This window comes from Chionomys nivalis, chromosome 10 (assembly GCF_950005125.1).
Source record: "Chionomys nivalis chromosome 10, mChiNiv1.1, whole genome shotgun sequence".
Taxonomy (NCBI): domain Eukaryota; kingdom Metazoa; phylum Chordata; class Mammalia; order Rodentia; family Cricetidae; genus Chionomys; species Chionomys nivalis.
The window spans coordinates 13,434,680-13,448,082 of record NC_080095.1 but is presented as its reverse complement, the minus strand read 5'-3'; the positions used below and the strand labels follow the sequence as shown (position 1 = coordinate 13,448,082).

The window sequence follows — 13,403 nt, the reverse complement described above, 5'->3', positions numbered from 1 at the left end:
TGAAGTGAAGATATGTAAAGAGAACACTTAAAGGAAAGAATAAATTTATGTTAAAAGGAAAATTCTTTAGGACTGATGAATTCAAAGGACTGTGTTTGGTTGGAAGTGTCACCCCAGTCCCCTGGCACACCTGTATCCAAAGAGCCTGAAATGTTTGGATCCAACTATCAGTCCTGCCCTCTGGCACCCCTATATTCAAGGAGTCTGGGATGTTTGGTTTGAGGCTTCACCCTACCCCTGGCATCCATTATGAAATATTTGGGTGGAACTTTCCACTCTAAACCCCTTACCCTGGGAGTTACCACAGACCAGACTCCACAACTGAGAAACCTGCCAAATGGTGACCCCTCTCCAGAGAGGGGCAAGACGACTCCCACAGGCTATTTAAACTGCCCCCAGAGAAAGAACACATGATCTTTCTAATTCTCCTTTTTCCTCTCCATGGTCTCCTGTCTATCCTTCCTTGGAAACTTGAAAGACTTCTGGGAGCTCTGGAATCCATGAAATCTGGGCTGTTTCTAATTTGGTTTGATTTGGTCTGATTTGTATTATTGGGTCATCAGAGAGGCTTATTGGCCCATAAAAACCTTTACAATTTGTATTGAAAAAGGATACAAATACAAATATAAAAGGAAAGATAAAAAGAGAAATTATTCACACACACACAGCTCCTAGCATCACAGAAGATCCTGCAAACTCCAACCACCAGAGTGATCCAACAGCTGTATAAGAACTGGAGGAGACACACAATGATACCTTACCTGATGAGTAGGACAGGTACTCGAGGCTCAACTGCTGTCACCAGCTGCATTGCTCTCCTAGTCTCCATGCTGGGGTCCTTTCAGGATCAATGACCTTTCACACAACTTTCCCCACAGGGTAGACAACTTGTTCATCATTTGTTATGATGTGTGCACATTGTGTGAGGACTATGCTGAGTATAAAGCTTTCCTAGATTCATGGATCACTCGCCATGGATAACTTTCCCTTTCAACCCTGACACCCTGCAGACACTCTGTCCTGAGTCTGGGGAAGCCCACTTTTTAGATTTTTAAATTATTTCACATCTGATCCTGATGTCCAAAGTAGAGTGAGTTCTTCCCTGTGCGAGAGTCTCCATCTCGTTTGAGTGAAATAAAGTTTTTGAGTACACCCATATTTAAATATATAGATCACAGTTGAAAATACTGTTTTTATTTAACCAATTCAAATATGTCTACAAACCACAAATGTAGAGAGATTTTCTGGGTAATTTACAGGGGCAGCTCAGTCATATGTATTCTAGCCCTTCATGTCCCTCTACTCTTGTTCACGGTGACTTTGACCTGCTTGTTTTCTCCCTGCTCCTTTCTGTTTATGAGGACTCCCTTCAGGGAAGCTTCTGTCTAGGTTCATACTTATTCTCCTCAATGTGCATTTTGACACAACAATACTATGTTGTACCATAGACTTTTAGACTATTTATTATGAGGTATAGAATGCTCTTGTAATTGTCTCCAGATAAGGCAAATTGGTTTTTGACAGAATTTGTATGTTTTATTGAGACACCAGTATTACATGTATGAGATCCACTCTGGTCGCTTCCCTGGCACATGGAAGACCCAGTGCACAGAGTAATCTCTGAAGGTGAATCTAGATGGCACATAAGGAAGTTACAAGGTTGCCACAGAATGCAACAATTTTTCAGGCTCCACTATCCACACTTCTCACAGGACACCTGCAAACACCAAGGTTCTCTTCAGTTAACTGTTACACATGTCCGCCTTCCCTCTCACTCATATCCGCTTACAAACTCAGCATCTCTTCTTTGTCCTAAATTTCCTTGTAAAAGAGCAACAAGAAAAACACAGTTCTTATGCTATTCGATGTTGAATGGTCTCTGTTCAGTGTTTATCACTGAATTGACAGACCTGGTAATCCTAGACTGGGCTCCTCTTCCAGAGCTGCGGTGTCAAAACTGGGCTGGTTTTCCTGAGCCAAATGAGGTCCTGTTTGTAATTTTCTGATATATATATATATTTTCTTGACCTAAGCTCAAAAGGGAGGCTTTACTCAACAAAGACAGTGGTCACTGTAGCAATGACAGAATTCAAGAAAACTTACCCTGTATCCACTTATGAGTGAGTACATACCATGGTCTGTATCTGGGTTACCTCACTAGGATGTTTTTTCCTAGTTTCATCCATTTGCATGCAAAATTTCAATATGTCACTGTTTGTTTGTTTCTAACCACTGAGTAGTACTCCATAGTGCAAAATTTTCTTTATCCATTCTTGCATTGAGGGGCATCTAGGTTGTTTCCAGGTTATCGTTCTTACAAATAATATTGCTATGAACATAGTTGAACAATGTTTTTGTAGTATAATTAAGCATCTTTGGGGTATATGCCCAAGAGTGGTACTGTTGTCTCCTGAGGTAAATTGAAGTAGATACTAGCTATAAAGCAAAGGATAATGAGCCTAATAGTTCATTATCCTAGAGAAACTAAGTAACAAGGTGAACTCTAAAAAATATATAGACCCACCTAAAAAATGTACATAGACAATACCTCCTGACAAAATTGTGAGCATGGGGGTGGGGTGGAGAAGAGAGGAAAAAGGGGGAAAAGGAGTAAAGAAGGGGAAGGGGGAGGAGAACTTGAGGGAAAGCATTAGCCAAGATGGATGAAGGACAGAGATGAGAGCAAGGAAAGAGATATTTTGATTGAGGGAGCCATTATAGGACTAGCAAGAAACCTGGAACTAGAGAAATTCTCAGAAATCCACAAGGATGACACCAGCTAAGACACTAAGGAAGAGAGAAGAAGGTTGTAACATGAGGGCCTGCTTGTTGTGAGTTTCTCTCCTGTCCAGTTCCCACAGTCATTAGGTCCCAGAGAATCACACAGAAGGTCTACATAAGTTATAAAACTGATTGGCCCGTTGGCTCAGACTTCTTATAACTCTTGTAACTTATATTAACCCATTGTTCTTATCTATGTTAGCCACATGGCTCAGTACCTTTTTCAGAGGGTCAGATCACATCTTGCTTCTTCAGTGGTCTGGGTAGGACTGCAGAAAGAGCTTCCTTCTTCCCAAAATACTCCTTTTCTGTTTTTTTACCTATTCTTCCTGCCTGGCTATAGGCCAATCAACGTTTATTTAAAATATGATTGATAGAATACAGACAATTCTTCCACACCAGAAGGTACCTAAAATGTTCTTTTCCTGTAGTGAGACTGATGGATTTCTTAAATGTTAACATAGACCCTTCATCCAACAACTGATGAAAACAAGCAGAAACCCACAGTGGAACACTGGCCTGAGCTCTCCAGGTCCTGCTGAAAAGTGGGAGGAGTGAGAATATGAGCAAAGAGGTCAAGATCATGATGGGGACACACACTGAAAGAGTTTACCTGAGCTAAGGGAGGTTACTAACTCCAGATGGACAGGCAAGGAAATAGCATAGGTCCAAACTAGACCCTCTGAATGTGGGTGACATTTGTATGTCTGGAACAGACTGCAGGGACACTGACAGTGTCACCAGGATATTGCTTGGATTTTTGGGAATACATTCTCTTTTAATGGATACATTTCCCAGCATAGATGTGGTAGGGAGTGAGTTGGGCCTTCCTGAAAGCAATGTACCTTACCCTTTCTGAGGACTGGACAGGGGTGGCATGGGAGGGTTAGTGGAGGGAATGGGATAAGGAAAGAGAGTGGGAACTGGGTTAGTATGTAAAATGAAATAAGGTAGTTTGTTTTCTTTTTTTAAAAAAATAAAGTAAAATAAAAAAAGAAAAATCTACCCTTAATGGTGGATGAAGATCTGTGACTGTTGGTACTCTTTTATATTACTTTTACTGTCTCTTTAAACACTTTGTTTTATTTTTCTATATTCTTTCTCTTCTCTCTCCCAAGCCTATGTATATTTTTAAACACACAGTTTCTCATTTAAAGGTTTATTTCTGTCTAAATATTCCTTTATTGTATATCTGTAATCCTTTTTTGACAAGGAGCACTGTAAAATGGTAATCAGTGTTGTTGTGGCAGCCCTGGATGCTGGCTCCACCTCTCTTGGCCTTATAATATGGCAGAAGTACATTCAGCTCCAGCTCTGGGACAGCAGGTTGGGAACTGTGATTAAAACCTCAAATCTTGCAAGTACTGTGCATCATATAAACCATAATTGTCTGAGTAAAAGCTAAATCTGCCATGCTGCATGGCCTGAAAATATCTCTGTGTATTGCAGCAGGAATCTGCCTTGTTTTCCTGCCTGTGTTTGCCCATCAGACCCAACCCGGCTGCTTTTCCAGGTAGAATTGATGAATGGCAGGCATGCTTACAGCTAATTTCCTTCTAACACCAAGTGGGCATACAAACACCCTGAACCTAAAACTGGTGTCTACTCATGCCCCAAATGAATGGGCCACATTCGTAATCAGATTCTGCTAATTCATTTCCCAGATGTTTAGACCCAAACAATATCACATCATTTGTATTAATTACAGCATTGTTTGACCAATGAAACAGGCTTATTTCTAGCTAGTGCTTACATTTTATATTAATCTATTTTTTATTTTATATTTTATCAGAGGATTATGGTTTATTATCTCTTGCTTCTTGGGCAGCTCCATGGCATCTGCCTCCTTAAGTAGCTACATAGCATCTCCCTGACTCAGCCTACTCTCTGTATATTTCCCTTCCAGCCCAGCTACATTATGCCCTGCCATAAGCTGAAGCAGCTTTATTCATTATCCAATAAAAGCACCACATATACAGAAGGACATCCCATATCAAAAAAAAGCATTCAAATAGTGAGGGTTATTAAAAACCCATCACCGTAGATCATTATAACCCTCTTGTGTTGTTCTGATGCGTAATTGGTTCAGCAGTAATGGCTTTCATCCCTTGTGATTTGAAGTCTGTTAAAGTTAGGCCTGTATTCCATGAACAATGGAGTCAGCCCATATTCTAGCTTTTTTTTTCAAGGCTCCCTGTCTCCTAAGCCTGTTTAACTATTTTTACTGAACACATGCTAGGGTCCTCTTGTAGTCTGAGTTCTTCAGGGGCACTGGGCAGATCCAAATCAAGGTCCCCGTGCTTTGAGGACAACTTACTTAATCACCTCCTAGAACTCCCTGGGAAACATAGACTCTTAGGGTCGTTACTCTCAGCATTCTCACTTTACTTTAGTCAGACAGTCCTTCTTCGGACATTCACAGTTTCTCCAATACTTTTTTCTGTTGCAAAGGATATTTTGCCCTAGCAAAGATATAACCTGCCACAAAAGGATCCACTGAAATTAAGGTTGCATCAGGGTTTAGCTTTTGTCTTGTCACTCTTTAAAATAGCCACCAATAGCATAAAAAATCTTGTGGAAACTCTAAGCAAACAAGTGAAAGACCTCTTTGACAACAACCTTAAAACTTTTCAAAAAGAAACTGAGGAAGACACCAGAACATTGAAAAATCCCTCATGTTCTTTGGTAGGTAGAATTAAGATAGTAAAAATGGTAATCATACTAAAAGCAATCTATAAATTTAATGCAGTCCCCATCGAAATCCCAGAAAAATTTTCACAGATCTTGAATGAACAATACTCAATTTCATATGGAATCCTGTACAATAAAGGAACTTCTGGAGGCATCATCATCCCTGATTTCAAATCCTGCTATAGAGCTACAGTAGTGAAAACTGCCTGATATTGTTCTAAAAATAGACAGGAAGACTGATGATGTTGAAACAAAGACTTGAATAACTATCTACACACCTACAAACACCTGAATTTTGATATATAAGCTAAAATTACAAATAGAAAAAAAGCATATTCAATAAATGGTGCTGACATAACTAGATACCTACCTGTAGAAAAATCCAAATAGACCTGTCTATTGCCATGCACAAAAGTCAAGTTCAAATGGATAAAAGACTAAAACATAAAACCAGCCACACTGAACCTCATAGAAGAGAAAGGGGAAAGTACAGTTGAATACATTGTCATAGGAGACCACTTCCTAATTATAAACCCAGCAGGACAGACACTGATAGCAACAATTAATAAACGAGATCTCCTGAAACTTAGAAGCTTCTCAAAAGCAAAGGACATGGTCAACAAGACAATATATCAACTTATAGAATGGGAAAAGGTCTTTACCAACCCCAGATCTGACCAAAATATGCGAAAAACTCAAGAGATTTAACATCAAAAGAACAAAAATCCGACAAAAAATGGGGTACAGACCTAAACAGGGAACTCTGAACATATGAAGCTCCAATGACTGAAAGACACTTAAGGAAATGCTCAGTATCCTTAACCATCAGAGAAATGCAAATGAAAATAATTCTAAGAATCCACCTTACACCAGTCAGAATAGCCAAGATCACACATGCTGATGATAACGCATGATAGATAGGATGTGGGATGAGGGGAACACTCTCCATTGCTTGTGGGAGTCCAAACTTGTACAGGTGCTTTGGAAATCAGTATGGCAATATCTCAAAAAGATAAGTAATAATTTACGACAAGACCCAGCAATACCAATTGTGGGTATATGCTCATATGCTCAATCATACCACAAGGACATTTGCTCAACTATGTTTGTATCAGCTTTCTCCATAATAGCCATAACCTGGAAGCAACCTAGATGCCTCTCAACTGAAAAATGGATAAAGAAAATGTGGTACTTTTACACAATTTTTTACTATGCATCAATAAAAAATAATGACATTTTGAAATTTGCAAGCAAATGAATGGATCTAGAAAAAGCCATACTGAGTGAGGTAGACCCAGACATATATAATATGTATTTACTCATAAGAGGATTTTAGACATAAAGCAAAGAATTATTATCCTACAGTCCACAAGCCCAGAGAACCTAGACAATGAGGACCCCAAGAGAGATACACTTGGATCCACAGAGGAAGCAGAAAAAGACATGATTTCCTGAGTAAATTGGGAGCATGAGCATCTTGGTAGTGGGTGGAAGTGGTGAGGAGAAGAAGGGAGGAAAGCACAAAAAATGTACAGCATGATATAAATATTCTTATTGTAAAACAGAAAATGTATCTGAAAAAATGAGTAAATTGCTCATGTGGTAAAACCCACCTACAACCTCTTCTACCACCAGGCTCTTTGCAAACAGGGGACAACTTTTTGGTCTCCAAGAAAATGACGGGGCTTTGCAATGAGGAATCTATCTAGATTGTGATAGTGTCTCTAAGATGACAAATACCACAAAAAGATGAGTTCTTGGCTACAAACTACTCAGGACTTTCAGATCCCTGCATTCGCATGAAACGGACATAAACATTTTATTGAACATTGAACTCTGAAATCTTACTGCTAAAACTGACAAATACAATCAAGCTGGACATTCTAAAATGCTTGGCAAAATAGCTTCATTTACTATAGTAGATTTAAAATAATTCCTTTTTATTGATACAAATGAGGATATTTGACCACACTGCGAATCCAAGATTGTGTTATTAAAATAAAAATTGACCATATGTCAATATGCAGAGCAAGAAATCAATTGAGTGAAAGTAATTATGGAAAGTGATGGAAAGTAGGAGAGAGAGACAGACAGACACAGACACACACACACACACACACACACACACACAGACATACAGAGAGAGAGAGGCATATGAAGTAGAAGGGAAGACATCAGGTTGAAGGAGTTCTTGATGGTGTAGAGGACGGCATTCTTTTGAGACAGTGGCAGAAAGTCACCCAGTTGCTTTCTTGCTTTCTCTGCCTCTCTGTGCTAGCAGGTTTTCACTCTGGTATCTCACAGAGCCCCTGAGTCTTTATTGGTAAAATAAAAAGACATAGAATTAGTCAAAACAACAGCTACTTCCATACATGACCCCATACTGACTCAATGGCTATGGGAGGCAAAAGTTTCACTGGCAACAGCAGCACAGCAGTAGCAGTGGTGGCTGCAGAGCTGCAGGCTACAGCTGAGGAAGAGATAGGATCAGATGCAGATGCTGTGCTGCAGATATAAAACAATAGAAATGCCAGGAAGTTTGGCTAACATTTGAAAAATTCAGTAATTCAGTCAACACCTTTCCAAAGGGAAATACAAGGAGAACTAATTTGTAAAGCATAAACATTGTCAGTACATATGCTCCATTGTGGATAACATAGTAATATGGGGTTGGGAGGATAAATCAAAAGGAACAAAGAAAAGAGAAGAGGACAAGGAGAAGTAGAGGGAAACTTCTCCCTCAGCTGGTGACTCCTATTCTGAGTCTGGACCCAATGACCTTTTCAAGACTACTGTGTAGTTGAACCACAGCATGTGCTGGAATCTCACTACTCATGTTCAACTCACACACCTGAATGAAAAGGTAACAACGAGAGCAGACTGCACATATGAGTTAAATTGTCTGCTACACATCAAAAAGAGTAAGACATGTCCTGCTGAGCTGTGTTCTCTGCCTCTGGTGCTTTGGGAGTCACTGGGATCTTAAGGAAGAATGGGAACTGGAATGTCTTCAGAAGCGTGCTCAGTGTAAGTGAAGCCCTGAGCCTGAAGTCAAACCCTGAATCCAAGCCTCATTCTCACCTCACCCCTGAACAGGTTTCTGTGGTCAGATGATGCTGTGGTAACCTCCACAATGTAAACTATTTATAGGTGATGAGAATGTATGCATCTCTGAAGCAAGCACCCAGACACCCAGACATATATACACACAGAGACATAAAACGACAGAGGCAATCCTTTACCAAAACACACATACAGATGGGTATTTGTATATTAAGAAGCTGTTAATATTCATTTTCCACATATGTCATTCATTCTACTTAAAAACAAATGTCCACACTCAGTTATAATGTGCTGTGGTTACATTGATGCATCCCACTACCCTCTCTCCTCTTTCTCTTAGTCCTTTGACCATTATGGTCTCTGCTACACTCGTCTTTTCTTTTTCTCTTCTCTCTTCTTTCCTGCTTTCCTGCACCAAATCTACTTCTTTTTCTGCTCATCCAGAACGTTATTGCAGGGTCACATGTTCTTGTGTAATTCACTGAGGAACTCCACAGTTTTCATAATGTCTTAATAGAACCACATTCCCATTTCCACAGCACATGCATCCGCTTTCCTCCACTCCCATAACACTTGGTCTCATTTTTTTTCTTGGATAAATGGCACTCACATCATTGGTTACAGGCAACTAATTCTTTTGAGTTTAAGATCCATTTCTGTTATTATAAGAAATGTTAGCCTTATGCTACCTCTTCTGCTCACATGCTCTGGGCAAGGTGAAGCATCCCAATCAGGGGAAGGAGGGCAGAACACTGTGAGCTCATGAGGACATCATCTCTCCACTGTGGGTTCCCTGAGCTATCTGTTGACATCCTGACTCAGAATTTAGAGAAATGAGAGAAATAAGCTTTTCTTGAAAAATCAACTGTTCTCTTGGTTGCAAAAATCATATTATAATCTTCAACAGAGAGTAGTGATGTTTCCCAACACAGTATTTATTATTAAATATTTACTAAATATAAATATAATTTTGAAATATTACCATTTGAATCAAGGCCTCATATAAACAACACAAGAACTAGACCTTTGAGCTAAATCACAGCATTGAATGTGAATGTTTTAAAAAAACACAAAGTTTTAAATTAGGGGTATACGCTTCTGTGGCTGCAGTGTCCTACTCATGGAGACAAACAGATGGCACAGGGTCTTCTAGACTCATGAGGTTCTGAGCTGCCTGCATCTTCTAGCATTTACAATCTTCTTTGTCATCTTCATGGAATGATACTGGCCTCTAAACAGGATCACTTTTATCCTTTGTGATGAACTGCACTTTGTTTAGGTAAAAGCACACCCTAAATTTTAAAAGCAAGTATAACAGGGCTGTAAAAATCAAGTTTTTACCCCACAAGAACCATTCAGTGTGTTCTAAACACAGAACTAAGAAGAATTCATTACAAAAAAGAAAAGAAAAGAAAGAAAGAAAGAAAGAAGAAGAAAAAAATCAACGGGTGTGACAGACAACCAGGTATACCATACAGGGAAAATGGAGACAGAACAGTGACTGGGACTAACTGAACAACCAGACTGTTCAGACCTTGAGCTCAAGGCCCAGTGATACAATTTGACTCAAAACAAGTGGTGCAGACTGTTAAACAAATGCATCATATGTCAGCACACACACAGACACACACACACGAAGAGGATGAGAGAGAAAGAGAGTGAGAAAGAAGGAGAGTGAGAGAGACTGAGACAGAGACAGGTAGACAGAGAGATAAAGGGAAGCAGGGAGAAACACTGTAGTAAATAATCACACACATCACAACAGGACACAGAAATTCGATTAACCATTTAGATATTCAAAGATTACTACACTCTATATTTGTAGAGTAAATTCTTAAATGTAATATGGAGAGGCAGAGCAGACACAGAGAATCCAGTCTTCCTTGTTTCTTTGAGCAGGCTCTTCTGTGACCCAGATTTCTAAGTGTTTTCAGTGCCCCCTGCTGGTCCTGTGTTCTACACAGCCCTGGCTTTGTTTGAGCTCACAGTAGCATTCACTCACTGTGTCTCTTGCACAGTAATACATGGCTGTGTCCTCAGACATCAGACTGCTCATTTCCAGATGCAGAGTGTTCTTGGCATTGTCTCTGGAGATTGTGAACCGGCCCTTCACAGCGTCGGTATACCAGGTGCTATCACTATTTGGATTAATCTCTGCAACCAACTCCAGTCCCTTCCCTGGAGTCTGGCGGACCCAGTCCATGTAATAATCACTGAAGGTGAATCCAGAGGCTGCACAGGAGAGTTTCAGGGACTTTCCAGGCTGCACTAAGTCTCCCCCAGACTCTAGCAACTGCACCTCACACTGGACACCTGTAAACACAAAGAATTCTCCTTAGAAAACTGACATAGAAGACATTTTTTTCTATTTCTCATATACACACAACACACAGCATCTCATCTTTGTGAATTACCTTTTAAAATAAGGACAAAGAAAACTAATATGAGCCTTAAGTCCATGATGTGTGACCTGTGTTCAGTGCTGAACCCTGACTTGGAGGATTTGGGAATCCAGGGCTGGTCTCCTCTGCCAGAGCTGCAGGGTCAGGGCAGGGCTGGTATTTATGGGCACAGAGAAGCCTTATTTGCATATCTTCCTGCAATATCGGGCGCTCTAGTTGGACATGGGCAGAAGGCCAGTTCTCAGAGCAGATATAAGACATCATATACTCTGGTGAGAGTAATAGAAATTGAAGCAGTAACATAGTTCTGTGTACACATTTTTCTTGTTAGGGATTCACCACATTATTTAGCTCCCTTTTCACCATATGTTTCCACACTGTCATGTCTCTTTATGGTCAATGTGAAATTTAAAAGCTGCACACACAGTTGTGTTTCTAGGTATTATCTCTGTCTGTCCTTCAGTCTCTGTTGGACATGGCTTCTTCATTAGGTGGGTCTTGGCTAGAGTCTCTCTTGCTTCTCAGCAGAACTCCTTCCCTATGACAGGAGCACTTGAGACTCCTCAATGTTTCTTGTTGCTGTCTGTCTTCCTCTCTGTTATTGCTGTGGGGACATATTTATATTTGCAGCACTCCATTGCTGCATCCTGAAATTCTCCCTATGATCACTTTTTACACCCCACTCTGCCTTTCCCTTTCCCATCTTGATACCAGGGAACACATTTCATGCTGTCTTAGGTCAGTTTTTATTTCTGTGTATTTATATAGTCAGCATAATGTGGACATTGAATAAATTTTTATACAAAAGCACAAAATTTCAGCATCAATTTTGTATTTTCAGAAGACTTTGTTTTTATTTTTACATATTTTCATGGTTTCTACCCTCTCAGCACCTTTCTCTCAATACACTCAATTTTTCCTTTCAAAATTATATTGTATTACTCTTGTGCTTTTTCCATCTTGTCCTTCACATCAGATGACTTTTCCTGTCTTGACTTCCATTCTAGGTCTAAGCCTACAAAACAGAAAACAAAGCACCATATACACAGAGTCTCAAACACACAGTCTGTATTCTCTATAAAACAGAAACTGTCCTTCCCAATCTTCAGTATGTTGATATAAGATTTCTAGTATTGCAGTACCTAAATGGGACCCCCTGAAATTGAGAAGCTTCTGTAAACAAAGGACACAGTCAATAAGACAAAAATTGAGAAATGATCTTCACCAATGTCACATCAGACAAAGCACTGGTATACAAAATATATAAAGAACTCAAGAAATTAGACATGAAAATTCTAAATAACCCAATTAAAAATGGGGTACTGAACTCAACAGAGAATTCTCAACAGAAGAATCTCAAATGACCAAAAGATACTTAAGGAATGTTGAACATCATTAGTCATCATGGAAATGCAAATCAAAAGAACCCTAATATACCATATTACACTTGAAAGAATGGTTAAGATAAAAAACACTAATAATTGCTTATGCTGGAGAGAATGTGGAATAAGGGGCGCACCCATCTTTTGCTAGTGGGAATGTAAACCTGTACAACCACTTTGGAAATCAGTATGGTGGTTTCTCAGAAAATTGGGAATCAACCTACCTCAGGATCCAGCAATACTACTCTTGGCCATATACCCAAAGATGTTCAATCATACTACAAAAGCATTTGTTCAACTATTTTCATAGCAGTATTATTTTAATAGTTAGAAACTGGAAACTAACTTGTTGCCCCTCAACCAAGGAATCGATGAAAAAAATGTGGCACATTTACACATTAGAGTACTACTTAGTAAATTTGCATGCATATGGACTGAATTAGAAAACACTATCCAGAGTGAGGTAACCCAGGCTCAAAAAAGCTGAATATGGTATATACTAATTCATAAGTGGATACTAGCTATAAATAAAGGACATTGAGCCTATAGTTCACGATCCTAGTGAAGCTAACTAATAAGGTGAACCCAAAGAAAAATATATAGTCTTACCTCGAAATTTGAAACAGATAAGATCGCCTGACAAAATTGGGAGCATGAGGGTGGAGGAAGAAGGGAGGGTAGAAGGGGAAGAAGAGGGGAGAAAGGAGGGCTGAGGAGAACTTGAATGAATGGGATAGTCAAGATGGAGGAAGGGCAGATATGAGAGCAAAGAAAGAGATACCTTGATTGAGGGAGTCGTTATAGGGTTAGCAGAAACCTGGCTTTTGAGAAATTCCCAGGAATCCACAAGGATGGCCCTGCCTAAAACCATAAGCAATAGAGGAGAGGGGGGCAGATCTTAATTTGCCCTGTTGTCAGATTGATGATTATCTTAAATATCACTATAGAACAACCTTTCAGCAACTGATGGAAACAGAGGCTGAAATTAATATTGGAGCATTGCACTGAGCTCCCAAAGTCCATTTGAAGAGTGGAAGGAATGAGAATATAAGCAAAGGTCAAGATCATGATTGGTTCACCCACT

At 39.6% G+C, this 13,403-nt stretch overlaps 1 gene segment (V, D, J or C); it reads right to left on the bottom strand.

The window, feature by feature from the left end:
- Window positions 1–10,995, bottom strand: part of LOC130882927 (Ig heavy chain V region RF-like) — a 32,333-nt gene extending 21,338 nt beyond the window's left edge. The window contains 2 exon segments of the V gene segment in view: window positions 10,538–10,848; window positions 10,950–10,995. Of these exon segments, the coding sequence occupies window positions 10,538–10,848; window positions 10,950–10,995 (357 nt within the window).
- Window positions 10,996–13,403: the final 2,408 nt, after the last annotated feature.